Source organism: Oryx dammah, unplaced genomic scaffold (genome assembly GCF_014754425.2).
Source record: "Oryx dammah isolate SB20612 unplaced genomic scaffold, SCBI_Odam_1.1 HiC_scaffold_15, whole genome shotgun sequence".
Classification (NCBI taxonomy): Eukaryota; Metazoa; Chordata; class Mammalia; order Artiodactyla; family Bovidae; genus Oryx; species Oryx dammah.
In genome coordinates this window covers 36,429,676-36,450,581 of record NW_024070199.1, presented here as the reverse complement: position 1 = coordinate 36,450,581, position 20,906 = coordinate 36,429,676, and the positions used below count along the sequence as shown (strand labels likewise).

Here is a 20,906-nt window from a genome sequence, read left to right as displayed (position 1 = left end):
ATGTCCCCAGGCTGTCCCTGAAGTCTTCACTTTGACATTTGACAACTTATCCTCCTAGCAATCTCCTCTCCAATGAAGACAGCAATGCATATCTCATGAAGTGGCTAGGAAGATGACATGAAACCATGAATGTCGAGCATGGCCCTTAGTATCCATTCTCATGATGTTCTTAGCAGCTTTTTTCTTCAAGTAGTCAAGGTTCTCCATCTTCTTAGATGTCCATACAGATCAGTCTGATTTTCCAACCAAGCTTCAAGGAAGAGATTGCAATTCAATTTTCTGTATTCTGAGAAGCTTCAAAGTCCACTCACCAAGTACACTAATGAAGGAAAGATTTTGTCGAGACCTTTGTGTTTTTTTCAGACTTATTATTGGCCTAAAGGCCTAAATTAGGGTATGTCAGAGCATATATAACTAAGGACTTCCGGTCACCACTACATGCTAAGAAACTGATCTTTCCTGAGTACTTGGAGCCAGGAAAAAAGCATGAAGTGGCTTGTGCTCCTCGGGCTGGTGGCCTTCTCAGATTGCAGAGTAATGTAAGTATGGCAACTGTAAGCCACATCATATTCATTTCTGTGATTTTTCTTTTCATCTGATTATTCTATTCTTCCATTTTAGAAGGGAATAGAATACTTCCCTGACAATCTTAAAGTTCAATTGTTACTTATTGATAAGTATGTTGCTATAGGAACTGTGGGTCCCAAGGGTCTTGGTGTAGATTTGCATAGCTGCACAACTCTTGGGGTCCAGTCATGTCATGACCTATTGAAATAGGAACACCTTGAAGTTATTCAGTGCACAGTCAGTGCAGATGTAGGTGTGGTCCTGTGGAACAGTACTTTTCTACCTTTTATTTAGCATGTTTTCTTTGTTCCCTCTCTACTTCAGTGTGTCTATGTCTATGTCTGCATCTCTGTATCACTATCATTTATCTCTCCATCCCTTTGGAAGGCTCTGAGTGTATTTCTCTCTATGTTGTTTTCTTTTAATTTTTCATTTGACTCATCTTTCCTTCTCAAGCCTTTACATTTCCCTAACTTGTTCTCTATCTCCTGGATTCTTTTTTCAACTATCTTTTCTCTTTCAACTTGGAGAAACATTGGGAGAGCTATTTATACACTGTTTTATATCTGAAGAGCAGTGTGACCACAGCCAATTCACAAGCCTCTCATTACATTCCATTGTTTTACCAAAGGGGAGACTGAGACCCCACATGGTCACATGGCTTACCCAACATTACAGAACAGAATCTTTATTCAAATCTACGTCTTTGCCATGGAATATGCATAAAATTCTGATAATAAGGTGCCTCATAAAAATGATTAGAAAATACACACTGCCATTGCAATGACAGTTATACCTTAACACTGACATCTAACTGTAGCATCTTCTTTGTTTTCTTTGTCAAATGTTCAGTGAAAGAATACCTCTAAGGAAACTGAAGACCATGAGAAATACCTTCAGTGAAAAAAACATGCTGAACAATTTCCTGAAGGAACATGCTTACAGACTGTCTCAGATTTCTTCTCGTGGCTCAAATATAACTATTTACCTGCTGAGGAACATCATGGATGTGAGTGTTTGGGGAGGATGGTGCTCCATAGCACCCCATGGTGCTCTAGCCTACCACTGGGGCTCAACTGGAGATGCCAGGTGGTATCCTGCAGCTGGGACTCCTGCAGGAGGCAGAAGCACTGGGCCAAAGAGGCCCCACACAGAGGAGAAGGCATTATTACCCTCAACTCTTGTCTTGGTGACTGGGCCCAGAAATTACCAGATGGCTGGTAAACATCCATTTCTGTGTTAAAGATGTGTCATTAGTTTGAGGGAGATTGTTCCTTCTGAGCAGAAGACAATGATGACCCACTACAGTCCTCTTGCCTGGAAAAACCCAAGAACAGAGAGGCCTGGAAGGATGCAGCCCATGGGGTCTCTAAGAGTCGGACATGACTGAGTGACTTCACTTTCAATTTTCACTTTCCTGAATTGGAGAAGGAAATGGCAACCCACTCCAGTGTTCTTGCCTGGAGAATCTCAGGGATGGTGGAGCCTGGTGGGATGCTGTCTATGGGGTTGCACAGAATCGGACACGACTGAAGTGACTTAGCAAAGCAGCAGCAGCAGCGCCGGCGGCGGTGGCAGCATTTGCTTCTGAACTAAGGGAGTGAACTAGTTATAGATAAAGAGTGAACCATCTCTGATGATAAGGTAGAACCAACTTCAAAGCAATTGTGAATAACCGGGCAGAGGAATTCAGTTTCCACAGATGCAAGAACCACAGCAGAAAAAAAGTTACTGGACCCGTATTCCTTGTAAGGCCATCAGAATCTAACACAGTGGTTATGATTTGTTAATTAGAAAAAGGGCTTATTTTGTCTTCAAGAATGCCTATGCCAGCCTGAGAGATATGCAAAGAGTAAATACACGTCAAATGAAAGGGTCACTTGTGTTGACTGGTGTTGACTGGATGTGGTCTGAGTTTAGACGGAGTGGCTGGGGTTGATCAAGAAGGACCTCCTGGAGAAGGGGGTGCTAAGGCTGGGTTTGAAGAGACTACAGAGTTTTTCAAATGAAGGCCCTCAGACTTTCCTGGGTGTCCAGCAGTCCTAGATCCCCAGTGGTTATGCCTCTGTGCTTCCAATGCAGGAGGTACCACTTCAACACCTGGTCATAGAATCAATATCCTGCATACAATGTAGCATAGGAAAAAAAATATCAAATGCAAGCCCTTCTGTGATCAAAGGCTGTGAGCTTCACAGTGGTTGAAAAGTGATCTCAAGAGTTATACAGCACCCAGAGGGAGACATCAGTGTGGGATTAGAGTGTAGCCAGTTCTACACTACTCCACTCCCTCCTTCTATCTGTAGATGCTCTACGTGGGTAACATCACCATTGGAACACCTCCTCAGGAATTCCAGGTTGTCTTTGACACAGGCTCATCTGACTTGTGGGTGCCCTCCCTCTTTTGCCCCAGTCCAGCCTGTTGTGAGTACAGACACCACTTACCCGGACCATCTTTCACTTGTGGCCCTGTTTCCACCCTTGGCACCTGCTGACACTCATCTCTTATGTCTGCAGCTACACAAGTTAGGTTCAGACATTACAAGTCTTCCACTTTCCGGCCTACCCAAAAGACCTTCAGGATCGCCTATGGATCTGGGAGCATGAAGGGATTTCTTGCTTCTAACATTGTTTGGGTAACGTGTAAAGAGAAGCTGAGTCAGGACTGGCTATGGAGTGACCCCTGCTTGAAAAACAGATGCAGGACCATCTGGCAGGACCATTCCTAGCCTAACTCCCAAAGATATTGACCATCTTATCCACAGGATCCTGTCCCTAGGGAGGCAGTGCCCATGGTAACACAAGCAAATGGATTATCTAACCCAGGGAGTGGGTTGAGATGTGGACTTTCAGCTCCTCTGCCCATGAGCATTTCAAGGCTCATTTTGCTGGGAGCAAGAAGATGGGAAAAGCACCCACTTTTATATTCACAGACTGTTCCAGGCACTTTCAGGTAATAATTGGTTTAATCCTGCAACAACGTCACACAACAGGTGATCTGATTAGCTCTTGAGACATATGAGGAAACTGAGGTGCAGACAGCAGGGCCTTGCTGAGGTCACACATGTGGTAAACGGTGGAGCTGGATTGGCTTTTCAGGACTGAAATTGCTATAGCGTGTTTATGGACAGGATAAAACTGATCTGGGGACCCCGGGGGGCAGTCAAGGGCTTCAGATATCCATAATGAGAAACTGGAGGCCAGAGATGTCAAGGGGCCTGATAAATGAGTTCTCACTCTAGGATGCCTTTGAGAGTCTAATAAAATGTATGGCCTGCCTCCCCAAAGTACTTGAGTACTTCCCCCTCTCTCTTTCTCTCTCATACACACTTGCACAAATACACACATATCACCAAAAGTGAATTTCCCAGGCATCAGTTTCATTGAACCCTGCAAGCAAGACTATGTTTTCGGTGTCTGTCTTCCTGGACAGATGCATAATCGACAGTACCTTACAGAGAATTCACTCCATTCCTGTCATTAGGTCATAGTCATGACAGAAAAGGCTACCTTGCTCTCGACTGATTTTCTCCACAAGGGGGCACCAATGGGTCCTGGTCTGACTCTTGGTTGCCCCACTGGACAGAAGCCACAAGGCCAATTTGCCTCACTCAGGTGGTGTTTTTCCGAGGGGCAGATGTTTTAAAATCCACAGCCTCTCTCAAATGAAACACAAATTTTCCTCCCAGCATGTTCTAACCATCTAAGGTCCACCAAAGACACACTCCAGCCTCAATTCTTCTCTGAGGATTTAATGGCAATGCACCCCAGCCTAGTCCTAGCCCGACTTCTTGTATCTGCAAGGGAACACTCTTCTTTCCCACAGATTGGGGATCTTGTAAGTACTGACCAGCTGTTCAGTCTAAGCATTGTGGAATATGGGTGTGAGGATGTACCTTTTGATGGCATCTTGGGCTTGAACTACCCCAACATATACGTCTTTGGAGCTATCCCCATCTTTGTCAACCTGAAGAATCAAGGTGCCATTTCTGAGCCTGTTTTTGCCTTCTACTTGAGCAAGTAAGTTTGAGATGAACAATCCTTCTCTCCAAAGTGGCTATAAGATGCTTTCAGTTGCATGAAAATTATTGAACACTTGATAAAGAAGAATCCTGAGAGATAATCTAACCAAGGATAAATATAACCTCAGAGCTGTACCTGGCTTCACCACTCGCCTTTATAAATAACGTTTTATTGGAACACAACCCTGTTCCTGGGCTCAAGACCAGTAACTTGGTCTAGGGGGTTGAGTGAGGAGGAAGACTAATGGAAGGCCACAGGAAACAACTTGGAGGAAAAAGCAATACAATTTGCTTATGATTTGATCAGGAAGGAAGGAAAAGGATATCTTTCCTTTCTCCTTAGCATTCCGCTGGGAGCCCTGGCCAGCAACCCAATTTGTGGGAGCCAGTGAAAAATGAAAGTGTGGAACACAAAACAAACATGTGGGACCCCTTTTTCAAGAAATATTAGGCATTTCAAGACAAGGAGAGCAGGGGTAGGGTCCCTTCTGAGTGTGGGGCCCTTTGAACAATAGAGGTCACAGGCCAGTGGTGCCAAATCTGGGTGTCCTGAACCCACACCCTTAGAACTCCCAGGCTTTGATTTTCCTGAAAAATGACAAGTTGGACAAGGAGAAAGCCAATATGCTTCAGCACCATGTCCTCTGAGTGTGTCTGAGCACTCAGGTCGCGGGAGGTAGGGCATCTTCAGAAGATATAGTGGCTGGATCCCAGCCAGATGACTCAGCTTCTAACCTCCTCTGTGCCACTCATTAGTTAGGAATTGACCTTGGTCTGGATCTCAATCGCTCCTAGACGCTATTTCTGTGTGTGCACATGGGGATCTTATTAGGGCCTTGATAGGTGGACCAGCACAGCTCTCAGACAGTGCTGTTGTTACTGTCCTCCAAGGATCCCCCCCCCTCCTCTTCTCTCTACACCTGCAGGGCAAAAGGCAGTGTGGTGATGTTTGGTGGGGTGTATAAATCCTCCTACCAGGGAGTGCTCAACTGGGTACCATTGATTCACACGGGTGACTGGAGTGTACACAAGGACTGGTAAACATCTCCCTCTGAGGGTCAGCCCAAATGATGCTCCCGCTACTGTACATGGACAGAAGCAGTCACACACAAATGCAGTCTCAGACACTCAGTCACACAAACATATACACCACCCACAATGACACTGACACACGGACACATCGAAGCACACAAGCAGACACATATCAACATACACAGAGACACATAAAAACATGCATAGCTAGTCAGAGACACACAAGCACTCACAGAGACACATACAAACACATATACAAAAAAACACACAAGCACATAGATATACAAACAACCCATTGGTTCATAATCCCCAGGCCTTCTGACCAGGGCTCTACCAGGGTCCTAAAAGGGTCCAGAGAGGTCTGTGCCACTGGGAGAGGATTGCACCCACTGCCCTGTGAGGCGTGGAGCATGGTTAGAGGACTCTACAGTGTGGTGAACAGAGGATCAGGGAGAATTTCTCTAGCCTGAAGAGAGGTATAAGATGACCAACTGTCTGGGAGCTATCTGGGACCAAGGAAGTTCTCAGTACAGGTAAATGTCAGGTAAAAAACAGGGAAAGTCTTGAGCAAATCAGGAGAACTGGTCTACTAAGGGAGCAACTACTGAGAAGTCTAGAGAGATTTGCTGGAGTCTTAAGATGTGAAAGCAACTAATAAAAAAGACACTCCAAGTTCATGGGCACACAGTGGGGCAGAGGCTATAACAGAGAATCAGGAAGGTGGAATCCAGGAGTGACCTGAGGACAAGAGACATAATTGATAGGATTCTGTGTGACACCCTCAGACAAAAGCTGACCTGTCCTTTGGACTTTCTGTGGGCTAGTCATGTATTTCCTGGCCAGGGTCTCAGCGTCTGAGCTGATTGTAGGTGCAGTGCTGGCAGACACCCTCTCCCAGAGGAGTCCCTCTCTTCCAACACTATGAGAATCAGCTGCCCTTGTGAATCTCCATCTTCACTCTGCGATTGACCCGTTATTTGTTCCCAATCAGATACAGCTCTCTGGATGTTTCTCATTCATTATTTTCACAGTCTTTATTCACTCACTAAACAGACAAGCATTGGGCATCCACAATGTGCCAGGCACTTTAAGGGGGCAATGAGAATAAAACTTGCCCTCACATTAAGAAGGCAGGTGCACAGGAAATGAGACACACACATAGTGAATTGTGACTTTGATACATGCTAGACATGAGGGAATCTCCTGTGCCTCAGATGGTAAAGCATCCGCCTACAATGCGGGAGACCTGGGTTCGATTCCTGGGTCAGGAAGTTCCCCTAGTGAAGGAAATGGCAACCCACTCCAGTATTCTTGCCTTACGAATCCCATGGGCGGGGGAACCTGGTGGGAAGCAATCCATGGGGTTGCAAAGAGTCGGACACAACTGAATCATGTCACTTCAGACATGAGGAAGTGTCTACAGAGACTGTCAAGAAAGGAGACTGATAAACACCAAGGGAAAGACTTCCCTGAAACCATGACAATTAAGCAGGAATCTGGAAGATGAGAAGAAATTTGCTAGTCAAAGGGGAGTGCGCTCCTCTAGGAAGGAAGACCAGCTTGTGTCAAGGTGCAAAAGAGCCTGGTGTATCCAAGTACTGCATTCAAGAATGTCAAGGAAAGTGCCATGTCAGGAGCAAAGGAAAAGAGGGCAAGAGACAAAGGGCTGTTTAGGAGACAGTCGGGAAGGGGGCACCTCTGGGGAGACTCAGAGTGACCTTGATGCCTGGTTAGTCACACTGCCTCTCAGCATCTCCATGAAAAGAAAGTTTATTGCTTGTTCTGGTGGCTGTGAGCCCTTTGTGGATACCAGGACATCACTGATCCTTGGCCCAAGAAGACTGGTCAATAACATCCAGAATCTCATTGGCGCCATGCCAAGGGGTTCAAAGGTGAAGGGTCATGCCCCAGGCTCACTCCCAGTCTCCAAACACAAGAAGGATCCCCAGGGCCAACCTCTCTCCCTCTCTCTAACAGCACTACATTTCATGTTTTGCAGTCAATATCCTGTCCTCTATTATCTTCACCATCAATGGTATCAACTACCCAGTCCCAGCTCAAGCCTACATCCTCAAGGTGAGGGGAAGACCCTGAGGGGTGGTTCTCAAATAGGAACTTGCAGGAACCCTTGGGCTGCTACGGGGAAGAGGGTTCCCTCTGCAGGCCATCTCACACTATTGCAGATGCTGCTGAGCCCTGTGGCTGGGCCAGTGCCTCCCACAACATGAACCATTTGAGAGTAAAGGGTCGTTTGGGACACTGATCATCTTGAAATAAATGTGGAGACGCCACGTCATGCTGGCATGGTGGGAGTCACAAGGAGAGGGGAACACTCAGGTCCTCAGTGTTCAAAGAGCTTCAGTCCAATCTGAACCCTCAGATGGATGAAAACGGAAGGCCAGCTCTAGCAGTCCTTGAAATAAGTCATGTGACAAGGAGAACGGCTGGGGACACTCCCAGGGTGCTGTCCCACCATAAGGATTAACAGTCTCCCTTCCCTTCTTGCAGTTTTCCTGGTTTGGATAAATTACATGGTCACCCTAGTTCTCGGATGCATCTTCCCCTAACTCTGGCCGGATGCCCCTTTGTGAGTTGGGATACCTGACCCCTCTGTGGGGAGGCTGGATGCCAATGTGAATAAAAGGTGCACAGTGACTGCTCAGCCCCAGCACAGGGTGGAGGATTCATGTCAGCTCCCTGTGGGAGTTCAGAGCTGGCTGATGGGCTCAAAGACGACTTTGAGGAAGGGAGGGAATTTCAGGAATTCTAAAACTGTAAACTCATGGAGCCATATGGAGGGTTGCTTGGTTCTAGGTGAAATTGTACTGGATTCCATGCAAATGGCATCTCAAGGTGCTCTGCATTGGGGCACTGGGGACTTAATCTGGGTGATGAGGGCTATGCACTGACTGGGATGGGGAACCAGAGTACGTTCCTCAACCAAGCCTGGATTGGCCAAAAAGGGTGAGTGTGGGCCAAAGGAGGCCTCCCAGAGTTCCTAAGTTAAATCTTCAAGAATGTGTTGTGGGCACTGTTCTAGTTAAGATGGATAACCAACAATGGGTTACTGTGTAGAACAGGGAACTCTGGTTAATTATATGACAACCTGGATGGGAGGGGTATTTTTGCGACCAGGAAACATGGATATACATGGTTGAGTCCATTTGCTGTCCCCCTGAAACTCAGAATATTGTTAATCAGCTAAACTCCAATACAAAATAAAGTTTTTTAATAAAGTACAGATTGTGGGGACACAGGAGGAGAACAAGCATTCTCTGCAGAGAAAACAAGGAGCAGGAGTCAGAAGGAAATAAACAGGGAGAGAGGAGAACTATGGACATTCTTTTTCTTTTCTAAAAATTTTATTGAACTGTGGCTAATCTTCAGTGTTGCATTAAGATCTGCTGCACAGCAAAGTGATTCAGTTATACACATACAGAAATACATATTATTTTTCTTATTCTTTTTCATGTGGTTTATGACTGGATAGTTAATATATTTCCTTATGCTCTTCTGTAGGACTTTGTTGTTTATCATTCCTCTGTATCCCCAACTCCCAGTCCTCCCCTGCCCCACACCCTTCCTCATGGCAACCTCATATCTTGGCCCCTTCGGTTGTGGATGAACTCTCATGTCCCCTGCTAAGGAGAAAATCCCTTGATATTTACCAAAACAGGGAAATAAAACCATGAATTGTGCTGGGTCTGGATATTTGTGGGAGTCGCAGGTAAGGGCTCAGGCTGACTGGTGTGTGTCTCTGACTCCCCCAAGATTCTAGAGGCCACTGCTGCTGCTGCTACTGCTAAGTCGCTTCAGTCGTGTCTGATTCTGTGCGACCCCATAGGCAGCAGCCCACCAGGCTCCCCCGTCCCTGGGATTCTCCAGGCAATGACACTGGAGTGGGTGGCCATTTCCTCCTCCAGAGGCCACTGCTATACCACCTTGTCCATAACAACATCTATTTCTGCTTTATTGACTATGCCAAAGCCTTTGACTGTGTGGATCACAACAAACAGTGGAAAACTTACAGAGATGGGAATACCAGACGATCTTACCTGCCTTCAGAGAAATCTGTATGCAGGTCAAGAAGCAACAGGTAGAACTGAACATGGAAGAGCAGACTGGTTTCAAATCAGGAAAGGAGTATATAAAGGCTGTATATTGTCACCTTGCTTATTTAACATATATGCAGAGTATGTCATGTGAAATACCCAACTGGATGAAGCACAAGCTGGAATAAAGATTGCTGAGAGAAATATCAATAGCCTCAGATATGCAGAAGACACCACTCTCATGGCAGAAATTGAAGAGGAAGTAAAGAGCCTGTTGATAAATGTGAAATAGGAGAGTGAAATATCTGGTTTAAACTTCACATTCAGAGAATGAAGATCATGGCATTTGGTCCTGTCACTTCATTGCAAATAGATGGGGAAACAATGAAAACAGTGAGAGACTTTAACTTCAGGGGCTCCAAGATCACTGCAGATGATGACTACAGCCATGAAATTAAAAGATGCTTGTTCGTTTGAAGAAAAACTATGACAAACCTATACAATTTTTTTTTAAGTAGAGCCATTACTTTGCTGAAAATTTAAGTATAATCAAAGCTATGATTTTTCCAGTTGTCATGTATAGATGTGACAGTTGCACCATAAAGAATGGTGAGCGATGAACAATTGATGGTTTTGAACTCTGGTGTTGGACAAGTCTGTTGAGAGTACCTTGGACTGCAAGGAGATCCGCCCAGTCATCCTAAAGGAAATCAATCCTGAATATATATTGGAAGGACCGATGCTGAAATTGAACACCCAATACTTTGGACAACTGATGTGAAGAACTGACTCATTAGAAAAGACCCTGTTACTGGGAAAGATTGAAGGCAGGAGAAAAAGAGGATGACAGAGGATGAGATGGTTGGATGGAATCACCAATTCGATGGACATGAGTTTGCCCAAGCTCCACGAGTTGGTGAAGAACAGCAAGCCCTGTCATGCTGCAGTCCATGGGGTTGCAGAGTCGGACATGACTGAGTGACTGATCTGAACTGAACGTACCACATAGCAAATACTATTTGTAATTGGCATATTTTTCCAGCAAGACTGGGGCTCCCTAGGCTCCAACACATATCCCCAATCAAGTTTGCACCATGCACAGAAGTCATTGCCTAGCATTCACAAGGCATTCGGTGAGTTCTGATTGCAGGGGGACCTCTATTTTAGTTGACATAAAGGAGTAAAGGACACATTTATCCTCCTGTCTCAAATAACTCCAAAGTAGAAAAGACAAATGAAAGAGTATTGTTTTACATCAAACATCTGGCAGCAGAGAATGGATTCCTGAGGTGGGAAGCAAGCAAGGAGAGTTCTACAATTGCCCCAACTCTAGAAATAGTTTCCAACACATACATGGAAGTTGTACCTAGGCAAAGACAAACAGTCTCCCCAAGAAGAGAGATTTATGACTCTATATAATTAGAGTTCACAGGAGAGAACTACATACAGAGAACTGTGGGAGGTACAGTTGATGCCCTTCAAGTTTTTAGCAGAGAGCTGATAGTACTCGTCTGCATTATAGGGAACAATCCTTGAGTCTCAAATTGCACCAAGTCTAATTGTGTCCCCATCCGCCAGCGTGAAAATTACTCATTTTTTAAATATAAATTTATTTATTTTAATTGGCAGCTAATTACTTTACAATATTGTATTGGTTTTGCCATACATCAACATGAATCCTCCATGAGTGTACTCGTGTTCCCCATCCTGAATCCCCCTCCCACCTCCCTCCCCATACCATACCTCTGGGTCATCCCAGCGCACCAGCCCTGAGCATCCTGTATAATGCATTGAACCTGACTGGAGATTCGTTTCACATATGATGATATACATGTTTCAATGCCATTCTCCCAAATCATCCCACCGTCGCCCTCTCCAACAGAGTTCAGAAGACTGTTCTATCCATTTGTGTCTCTTTTCTTGTCTCTAGTACAGGCTTATTGTTACTATCTTTCTAAATTCCATATATATGCATTAGTATACTATATTGGTGTTTTTCTGTCTGGCTTACTTCACTCTGTATATGTTTTCTACATCAATAATCGTTATATTCATGAAGCTGAAGAATACTGAGTAGACATGGAAAATAGGAATGGAAATACTGTGAGAAAAAATTAATTGTGCATCACAATACATACATCATGTTGATGTATGGTTTGGTGGTGCTGAATTCTCTCAGCTTTTGCTTGTCTGTAAAGCTTTTGATTTCTCCTTCATATTTAAATGAGATCCTTGCTGGGTACAGTAATCTGGGATGTAGGTGTTTTTCTTTCATCACTTTAAGTATGCCCTGCAATACCTTCCTGGCATGAATAGTTTCTATTCAAAGATCAGCTGTTCCCTTATGGGAATGCCCTTGTGTGCTATTTGTTGTTTTTCCCTTGCTGCTTTTCACATTTGTTCTTTGTGTTTGATCTTTGTTAATTTGATTAATATGTGTCTTGGGGTGTTTGGCCTTGGGTTTATCCTGTTTGGGATTCTCTGGGCTTCTTGGATTTGCCTGATTATTTCCTTCCCCAATTTAGGGAAGTTTTCAACTATTATCTCAAATATTTTCTCATGGTCTTTCTTTTTGTCTTCTTCTTCTGGCACTCTTATGATTCGAATGTGGGGGCATTTAACATTGTCCCAGAGGTCTCTTAGATTGTCCTCATTTCTTTTAATTCGTTTTTCTTTTTTCCTCTCTGTTTCATTGATTTCTACCATTCTATCTTCTACCTCATGTATCCTATCTTCTCCCTCTGTTATTCTATTCTTGGTTCCCTCCAGCGTGTTTTTGATGTCATTATTCATTATATATTGACTCTTTTTTATTTCTTCTAAGTCCTTGTCAAACCTTTCTTGCATCTTCTGAATCCTTGTCTCCAAGTTATTCATCTGTAAGTCCTTTTTGTTTTCAAGATTTTGGATCATTTTCACATTCATTATTCGGAATTCTTTATCAGGTAGATATCCTATCTCTTCCTCTTTTGTTTGGTTAGGTGGACATTTACCTTGTCCCTTTACCTGCTGGATATTTCTCTGCCTCTTCATCTGGTTTATATTGCAGTGTTTGAGATTGCCTTTCTGTCTTCTGGCAGTTTGTGGATTTCTCTTTATTGTGGAGTTTCCTCACTGTGGGTGGGGTTGGACAGGTAGCTTGTCAAGGTTTCCTGGTTAGGGAAGCTTTTGTCTGTGTTTTTCGTGGGTGGAGCTGGACTTCTTCTCTCTGGAGTGCAATGAAGTGTCCAGTAATGAGTTATGAGATGTCAGTGGGTTTGGAGTGATTTTGGGCAGCCTGTATATTGAAGCTCAGGGCTATGTTCCTGTGTTGCTGGAGATTTTGCATGGTATGTCTTTCTCTGGAACTTGTTGGCCCTTTTGTGGTGCTTGGTTTCAGTGTAAGTATGGAGGAGTTTGATGAGCTCCTATCGATTAATGTTCCCTGGAGTCAGTTCTCTGGTGATCTCAGGATTTGGACTTAAGCCTCCTGCCTCTGGTTTTCAGTCTTATTCTTACAGTAGCCTCAAGACTTCTCCATCTATACAGCACCAATGATAAAACATCTAGGTTAAAAATGAAAAGTTTCTCCACAGTGAGGGACACCCAGAGACATTCACAAAGTTACACAGAGAAGAGAAGAGGGAGGAAGGAGATAGGGGTGGCCAGGGGTATAAAGGGGGGAATCAAAAGGAGAGAGACATATCCAGCCAGTAATCCATTCTCTAAGTGTTCTCCACAGTCCAGAACACAAAAAGAGATTCACAGAGTTAGGTAGAGAAGACAAGGGGGAAGGAGGAGATAGAGGCGACCTGGTGGAGAAAAAGGAGATCCAAAGATGGAGAGAGCAATCAGGCCAGTGATCCCACTCCCAAGTAAAACTAGTCACTGAAGATTGGGTTCTTAAAGGTACAAACTTGATAACAAATACCAAAAAGCAAATATTAAAAATCTATGCCAAAACCAATACAGAATTGTAAAGTAAAAATTAAAAATAAATAAATAAACAAATAAAAAAAATAAAAATAAAATAAACTTATGAATTAAAAAAAATAGATTCTCAAAAATACAATATTAAAGGAAAAAAAGCAAAGTCACAAAAATTATATATATATATAGGAAGTTTGCTTTAAGAAATAGGGTCTTTTTTTCACAAATTAATTGTAGGTTATAAAAATGAAAATTAAAGGAGTAGTAGAGGACTTAAAATTTTAAAAAGAAATTAAATTTAAATAATAAAATAGTAAAAATATATCTATATTTACTTTATCTAGTGTTGTTGTGGACAGTGTGGGGTCAGTTCATTTTCAGATAGTTCCTTGATCCAGCTTATACTTCTAAAGATCTATAGGCCCTTTCCTATGCAATCAGTGCTAACTGCAGGGTTTTAATCTATTGCATCTGTCACTTCCAGGATGGTTCCCTCTGTTTTAGCTTCTTTTGTTCGCTGGTGTCTTCAGTGTCTAATTTCCACCCTGACCCAAGGGGGTGGTGGTGGACAATTTTTTAGGCTCACTTGTTCAGTCGTGCTGTGGGGAGGGACACTGCCAACACTGGCCTGTGCTCACAATGATTCAGCCACATTGGGTTTGTTCCCACTCATGGCATGTGTGCTTTCCCAGTTCACACTGCTCAGGCTCTAGGTCACTCTGCTGGTGACTCTCTGAGGCTGGCCCTGGGTTGCATGTACTTCCCAGGTCTAAGCCACTCAGTTTCAGGTACTCAGGTACTCCTCAAAGGCACAGACTAGGGTGGGCCTGTGTTTTGTGCTCTTCACAGATCCGAGCCAGACAGGTGACCAGGTGTTTGGCGAGCATGGTAACTCCTACTCATCGCCTCTCCCATCCCTGCTGCTCAGATTTCTGGTACACCTTCTCAGGCGGATGTTGCCCGTCCAGAATCCCAAGAAGTCTTGGTTAGCAATGAAGCCTGCTTGCAGTTTGGTAGATGAAGCCTCTCTGGGGCCACGATTGCCACTTCCAGCTCTGGCTGCCCTCACCTTCCTGTCTCTGGAAGGGTAGGTGCTGGACCATAGCCGGCTAGCTCTGCTCAGTCTTTGTTCTATGAGTAGGCCTAGCGGTGTCTTACTTTAGGGCTTTTCACCAGGGTAGCTATCCCAGGGTCTGGTTTGCTATCTCAAGTGAGTTCCCTCAGATTTCCATCAGGGCATTCGGGCCTGGTCCTTACTCTAAGCAATGCAGCCCGCACCTCCCTGCCCAGCCCCTGCTTGCTAGCAGCTGATGCAGGTATCTGTGCTGCTTCTCCACTGGGAGTTACCACTGGGCATGTAATCTGTGGGTTTAAATTATTTATTTATTTTTCCTCCCAGTTTTGTTGCCCACTGAGGTTCCAAGGCTCACCACAGACTCGCCAGTGAGAGCGTTTCCTGGTGTTTGGAAACTTCTTTCTTTTTTAAGACTCATTTCCCGGGATGGATCTCCATCCCTACCTCTTTTGTCTCTCTTTTTATCTTTTACATTTTTTCTTACCTCCTTTCGAAGACAATGGGCTGCTTTTCTGGGTTCCTGATGTCCTCTGTCTGAACTCAGAAATTGTCTTGTGGAATTTACTCAGCGTTCAAATATTCTTTTGATGAATTTGTTGGGGAGAAAGTAGTCTCCCTGTCCTAATCCTCTGATATCTTAGGATTGCCCGTGAAAATACTCATAATTCCCATGAGATTAATAGGGCCCTAAAGACAATATTGCTTTGCTAGCGGAGAATAGTAAACGAGGTCTAAAGGCTAGTTTCATCTCAGCTTAAAAAACTTTACAGCAAGCCTTCAAAAAATGCAATTATTTCCAAGAAATTAACAGTGTTTGCAAACAGTGAAAGGAATAATTTATAAAAATTAAAAAAATCCAGCATCCAAAGCTAAAGTGACCAAATCCACAATCCAATTTAAAATTTCCATATAAATTGTGACAGTATTTGTCCTAGTTTCATCTCAATATTGTAAGGTAATTATCCTCTGATTAAGATAAATAAATAAATTTAAAAAGAAAAAAATACAGATGTGTAAAGAAGCAAAAAAATATCCATAATGAGGACAAAGTCAATTAGTAAAAACACAAGTAAAATATGTATTATATAAGTAACAGGGAAGGACATTAAAATGCTTACTATATCAATAATCCTTAAATTCATGAAGCTGAAGAATATTGAGTATGTTAAATAGAGACATGGAAAATAGAAATACAAAAACTGTGGAAAGAAAATTAATTGTGCATCAGAGAGCTTTGAAGGAACTTTAAGAGTGGTAAAATATATGTAAATGAAATCACACAGGAAGTGAAAAACAGAGGAATAGAGCAAAGAACTTCATAATTACTGGCTGAAAAATTTCCAGGTATGATGAAAGCTTATTAACGCATGTACACCTGTGGTGGATTCATGTCAATCTATGCCAAAACCAATACAGAATTGTAAAGTAAAAATTAAAAATAAATAAATAAATTTATAAAAAAAAAAGCCATTAACACAGAAACTCAATTAATTCAAGGACAAGAAATATGACAACTCTACAAAGGAACATCATAATTCATGGCTTAAAACAATCAACAAAAGAAATGTAACCAGAAGGAAAAACAAACACAGTAGAACAAAAAATGGGGATGACAGCAGATTAGGCATATGAAACAATGTTAGGCATATGAAATTAGGCACATGAAACATGGCACCACATCTTAAATGCTGAGAGAAATATAACTGACTCAGAATTCTATACACAAGAAAATTACATATCAAAAACAAGACAAAATACTTTCTCAGACATACAACAACTACAAGACTGCATCACCACCAACAGACAATGTAAGAAATGTTTTTTAAAAGGTCTCAAGTCAGGAAGAATTTAAAACCAAGTGAAAATCTGGATCTACAGGGGAAATGAACAGTACCAAATATGATAATCATGTAATATGTATTAAAAAGTAAATAGAGGGACTTCCTTGGTGGTCCAGTGCTTAAGGATCTGCTTTGAAATGCAAAGCATTTACAAATGGCAAAGGTTTGTTCCTTTGCCAGAGAACTAAGATCCCACATGCCACTGAGCAAATAGACCTGCATGTCTCAGAGTTTACATGCTGCAAGTACTGAGCGTGCCCTCTTCAAATAGAGAGTCCCTACCACAAGGAAGATCCTGCATGCCACACTAAGACCCAGTACAGACAAAGAAGTGATAAATAAATAATTTAATAATTATCATAATTAATAATGATAGGCTGGCAAGTTAAAGATGCATACCGTGGATCTTAAAACTACTTAAAAACAGTTCCAGTTAATAAAGTGGCAAAGGATAAAAAAGGGAAACCTAAAAACTACTCAGTCACAAAGAAGTCAGGGATAAAAAGAGACATGGAAAGAAAGGACATGGGACAAACTGAAGATAAAGAATAAGATGATGGAATTAAACCCCACTAGAGTTAACTCCTCAGATGTGAACTCAGACTGAAGATATACCCCAGGGCCCAGACGACAGCAGATCCCCATACACTGCACTGTGCAGCTGAAACAGAGCCTGCCAGGCCCCAGAGCCCCATGTGTTTGGGCACAGAACAGCACCAAAAGTTTATATGGAACAGTAAATTAGAAGACTTCAATCATACAAAGTACATCCTCTGTTTACAAAGAAGTGGCATTAGAAATCAATGTACATATACACAATGGAGTATTACTCAGCCATTAAAAAGGATACATTTGAATCAGTTCTAATGAGATGGATGAAACTGGAGCCGATTATACAGAGTGAAGTAAGCCAGAAATAAAAACACCAATACAGTATACTAACACATATATATGGAATTTAGAAAGATGGCAATGGTGACCCTGTATGCAAGACAGCAAAAGAGACACAAATGTGTAGAGCAGACTTTTGGACTCAGAGGGAAAGGGAGAGGGTGGGATGATTTGGGAGAATGGCATTGAAACATGTATACTATCATGTAAGAAACGAATCGCCAATCTATGTCTGATGCAGGATACAGGATGTTTGGGCCTGGTGCATGGGGATGACCCAGAGAGATGTTATGGGGAGGGAGGTGGGAGGCGATTTCATGTTTGGGAACTCATGTACACCCGTGGTGGATTGATGTCAATGTATGGCAAAACCAATATATTGTAAAGTAAAATAAAGTAAAAATAAAAGTAAAAAAAAAGAAATAAATCAATGTTCACTGGACAGGAGAAGAATAAGGTGTTAGCACAGTGCAGACCTTCCCCTTTTTCCAACTCTAATTCTTCCCAGGAAGGAGCAGATAAAGTTCCAAGACTTACATCTCTTCAATACTAGACATACTTGACATACCTCAACAATACTAGACATTCATGTTTGATTTTCACAGTTCAGTCTCCTCTCCCTTCTCCTGTCTTGCTCATCCTGGGCAACAGGGACTGCTCCTCTAAACCTCAGCTCAATCACTACACACAAAGCCGGATGATATTTGCCAAGTCTTTCACATAAACCAGTGAAAACATGTTTCCTAGTATTTTGCACTCTTGGCTCTTTTCACCTAACCATGGCTCTTGTCTTACCTCTTGGGATCCTGGTCTCCTGTCACTTGCAGCCATGTTCCCATACACCAGGCCTCAATCTCACCCAATGAAATTCCTATTCAGAGTGGCCATAATACACGCAAAAAGGGAAAGAACAGCTCCTTACTCTCCTCTCTTGTTCCTTCACAACATACATTCACTGAAAACCTATGTAGCAAGTTTGTTACATACAGACGTTCAAGCTGAAAACATTCAAACATGTAAAAGCACATTTGCATGTGCAATCACATCAGTTAGTTTACAGATCTGACAAACATTGTCATGGGCACATCCAAGACAAGTTGGTATGCATTTGTGTACTTTACTGTACAGAACTTTATGGAGTAAAATAGTGCAGGACTTTTATTTCAAGCCTATGCTGTCTGAAAGGAAGCATAAATGCAGTGGTAATGGAGATGGTACTACTACTCTATTTTTAAAGGTGTGCTTAGTTGCTCAGCTGTGTCTGAATTTTCAACATATGGACTGCAGTATGCCAGGCTCTTCTTGCCATGGAGATTTTCCAGACCAGAATACTGGAGTGGGTTGCCATGCCCTATCTAGGTACTGCAAGATTAAAAATGTTTCCTTAATTGTGTTTGTTTTTTATGTATTATTTGTGTGAAAAGTCTCATAAAGCTATTAAACTACAGTAATATAACCAATTGTCTTAGTAGGCTACCTAAGTAACTTCGCTGGACTTATGAAGAAGTTGGGATTTATGAACACCCTTTTCAAATGTAACTTGTTTATATACAGGGGACTTAATGTTCTGCTAAGACCTGTGGATCCAAACGTGAATGCATCCCATCCAGGTCCAAGGAAGTCACATTCTTGTTTGGGATTTTAGAAGAAACGTGAGATCTCCATAATTCTAGCCATTTAAGTCTTTTCAAAAGACCTTGATCAGGACACACAAATACTAAAGTAGAAATAGTCATTATGTTTCTACCCAATTCTAGAAAGTGTTGCTAAGTTCTCAATACAGGATCTTGTAAGGCTGGTGGACTAGATGGAGAAGTGATGTGAACAGAAATAAGGTAGGTGAGACAGGTAGGTCAGAATGTGAGGTAACAAAGACAAGGTATTTAGAAGCTGAAGAATTGAGAGATATTTGCGACCTGAGTTGGAAAAGCAGTTTTCAAACCAAAATCCTCTCTTGCCTTTATTTAGCAAGAGTCTACAATACCAGCACAGTGGGTCAGGACCAGTACCAGTCCTTGGTCTATTAGGAACCAGACCTCCACAGAAGGAGGTGAGCTGCAGGCCAGTGAGTGAGTCTTCATCTTTATTATAGCTGCTCCCCATCACTCTCTCATCACCCCCAGAAGGGACAGTCTAGCTTCTTTTCCTGGAACTGTTTGTAGTTACATAATCTATGCTTAATAGAAATAAAAATAGCATAAATATTGATGATTATTTTCCTTTCTCAGTGCTCAGAATGGTGAGTTGGTGCCCTAGCAATCTATCACACTGACAAATTAAATGTTGCCTGTTAACATTTGGACACATTTGGCCAGCTTATAATTAAATATTAAAGAAACTAAGATCATGGGATCCAGCCCCATCCTTCATGGCAAATAGAAGGAGAACAGGTGGAAGCAGTGACAGATTTCTTCATCTTAGCCTCTAAAACCACTGTGGATGGTGACTGCAGCCATGAAATCAGAAGGCATTTGCTTCTTCACAGGAAAGCTATGAGAAACATAAACAGTGTGTTGAGAAGCAGAAACATCATTCTGCCCAACAAACTGATAGATGTTTGGCCTTTTCGTTTGGCTTTCTAAATTTTCTGTCCAGTCCCCATTGGTCTTTGAAGTCCCTCAGCTTTCTGCTCCTTCACGATTCCCAAGATTATTTTGTGCATTTCTTTACCCAGTCCTGAAATCAGCCATCTCTTTAAGATTGTCTGATGGGAAATGTATTCAGAAGCTAGATGTTAGACCTCAGAATAGTCACTGTCATCAAGTTGTCACTGCTTCTAGGCTTTACAGTGGTCAGAGGAGGAAGTACATATTTTCCTTAAAAATTAATATTAAAAGAAATATAATTAGTTGGTACAAACTTATGCTTTCAGTTCAAGATTTAAGACAGCAAGGTTTGAATTAAACGTCTATATATTATGTGTGAACCTCTTTTTCTAGCCACTGAAAGGCTTACTTCAAAACATTAGTTTTAATTATTGTCTTGCTTTTACCTGTTAATATACATACGATTCTTTCACAATAACAGAAACAATATGAAGAACAATAAGTTGTTGAATTATTGCTCACTGAAGCTGTAATGGCAGTGCAGATGCATGGCAGCTGCAACGGCAGCGCAGAAGCGTGGTGGAGAGGAACTACCCCATGAAAAAATCAGAGGTGACAGCTGAGAGGAGCTACCCTACTTCCAAGGTAAGGAGCAGTGGCTGTGCTTTGCTGGAGCAGCCGTGAAGAGGTAACCCACATCCAAGGTAAGAGAAACCCAAGTAAGATGGTAGGTGCTGAGAGAGGGCATCAGAGGGCAGACAGACTGAAACCACAATCACAGACAACTAGTCAATCTATCACACAGATCACAGCCTTGTCTAACTCAATGAAGCTAAAACATGCCATGTGGGGCCACCCAAGATGGACGGGTCATGGTGGAGAGGTCTGACAGAATGTGGTCCACTGGAGAAGGGAATGGCAATCCACTTCAGTATTCTTGCCTTGAGAACCCCATGAACAATATGATAAGGTAA

The 20,906-nt window shown here is 42.5% G+C and overlaps 1 protein-coding gene across 1 annotated transcript; it reads left to right on the top strand.

The window, feature by feature from the left end:
• The first annotated feature begins 486 nt into the window (after positions 1–486).
• LOC120874070 (pregnancy-associated glycoprotein 1-like) lies at positions 487–8,144 on the top strand. Its single transcript, XM_040255193.1, has 9 exons — positions 487–539; positions 1,426–1,576; positions 2,871–2,988; positions 3,082–3,200; positions 4,391–4,584; positions 5,513–5,623; positions 7,369–7,510; positions 7,596–7,694; positions 8,127–8,144. Exons 1-9 carry the CDS (start codon positions 487–489, stop codon positions 8,142–8,144), a joined length of 1,005 nt encoding a protein of 334 aa, XP_040111127.1.
• The last annotated feature ends 12,762 nt before the right edge of the window (positions 8,145–20,906 follow it).

Bases quoted from the DNA above. Each gene is read 5' to 3' on its own strand.
- LOC120874070 (XM_040255193.1), top strand. From the start codon at position 487: ATGAAGTGGCTTGTGCTCCTCGGGCTGGTGGCCTTCTCAGATTGCAGA. The intron at 1,577-2,870 runs GTGAGTGTTTGG...TTCTATCTGTAG, and splicing joins TGCTGAGGAACATCATGGAT to ATGCTCTACGTGGGTAACAT. The intron at 3,201-4,390 runs GTAACGTGTAAA...TCTTTCCCACAG, and splicing joins TTGCTTCTAACATTGTTTGG to ATTGGGGATCTTGTAAGTAC.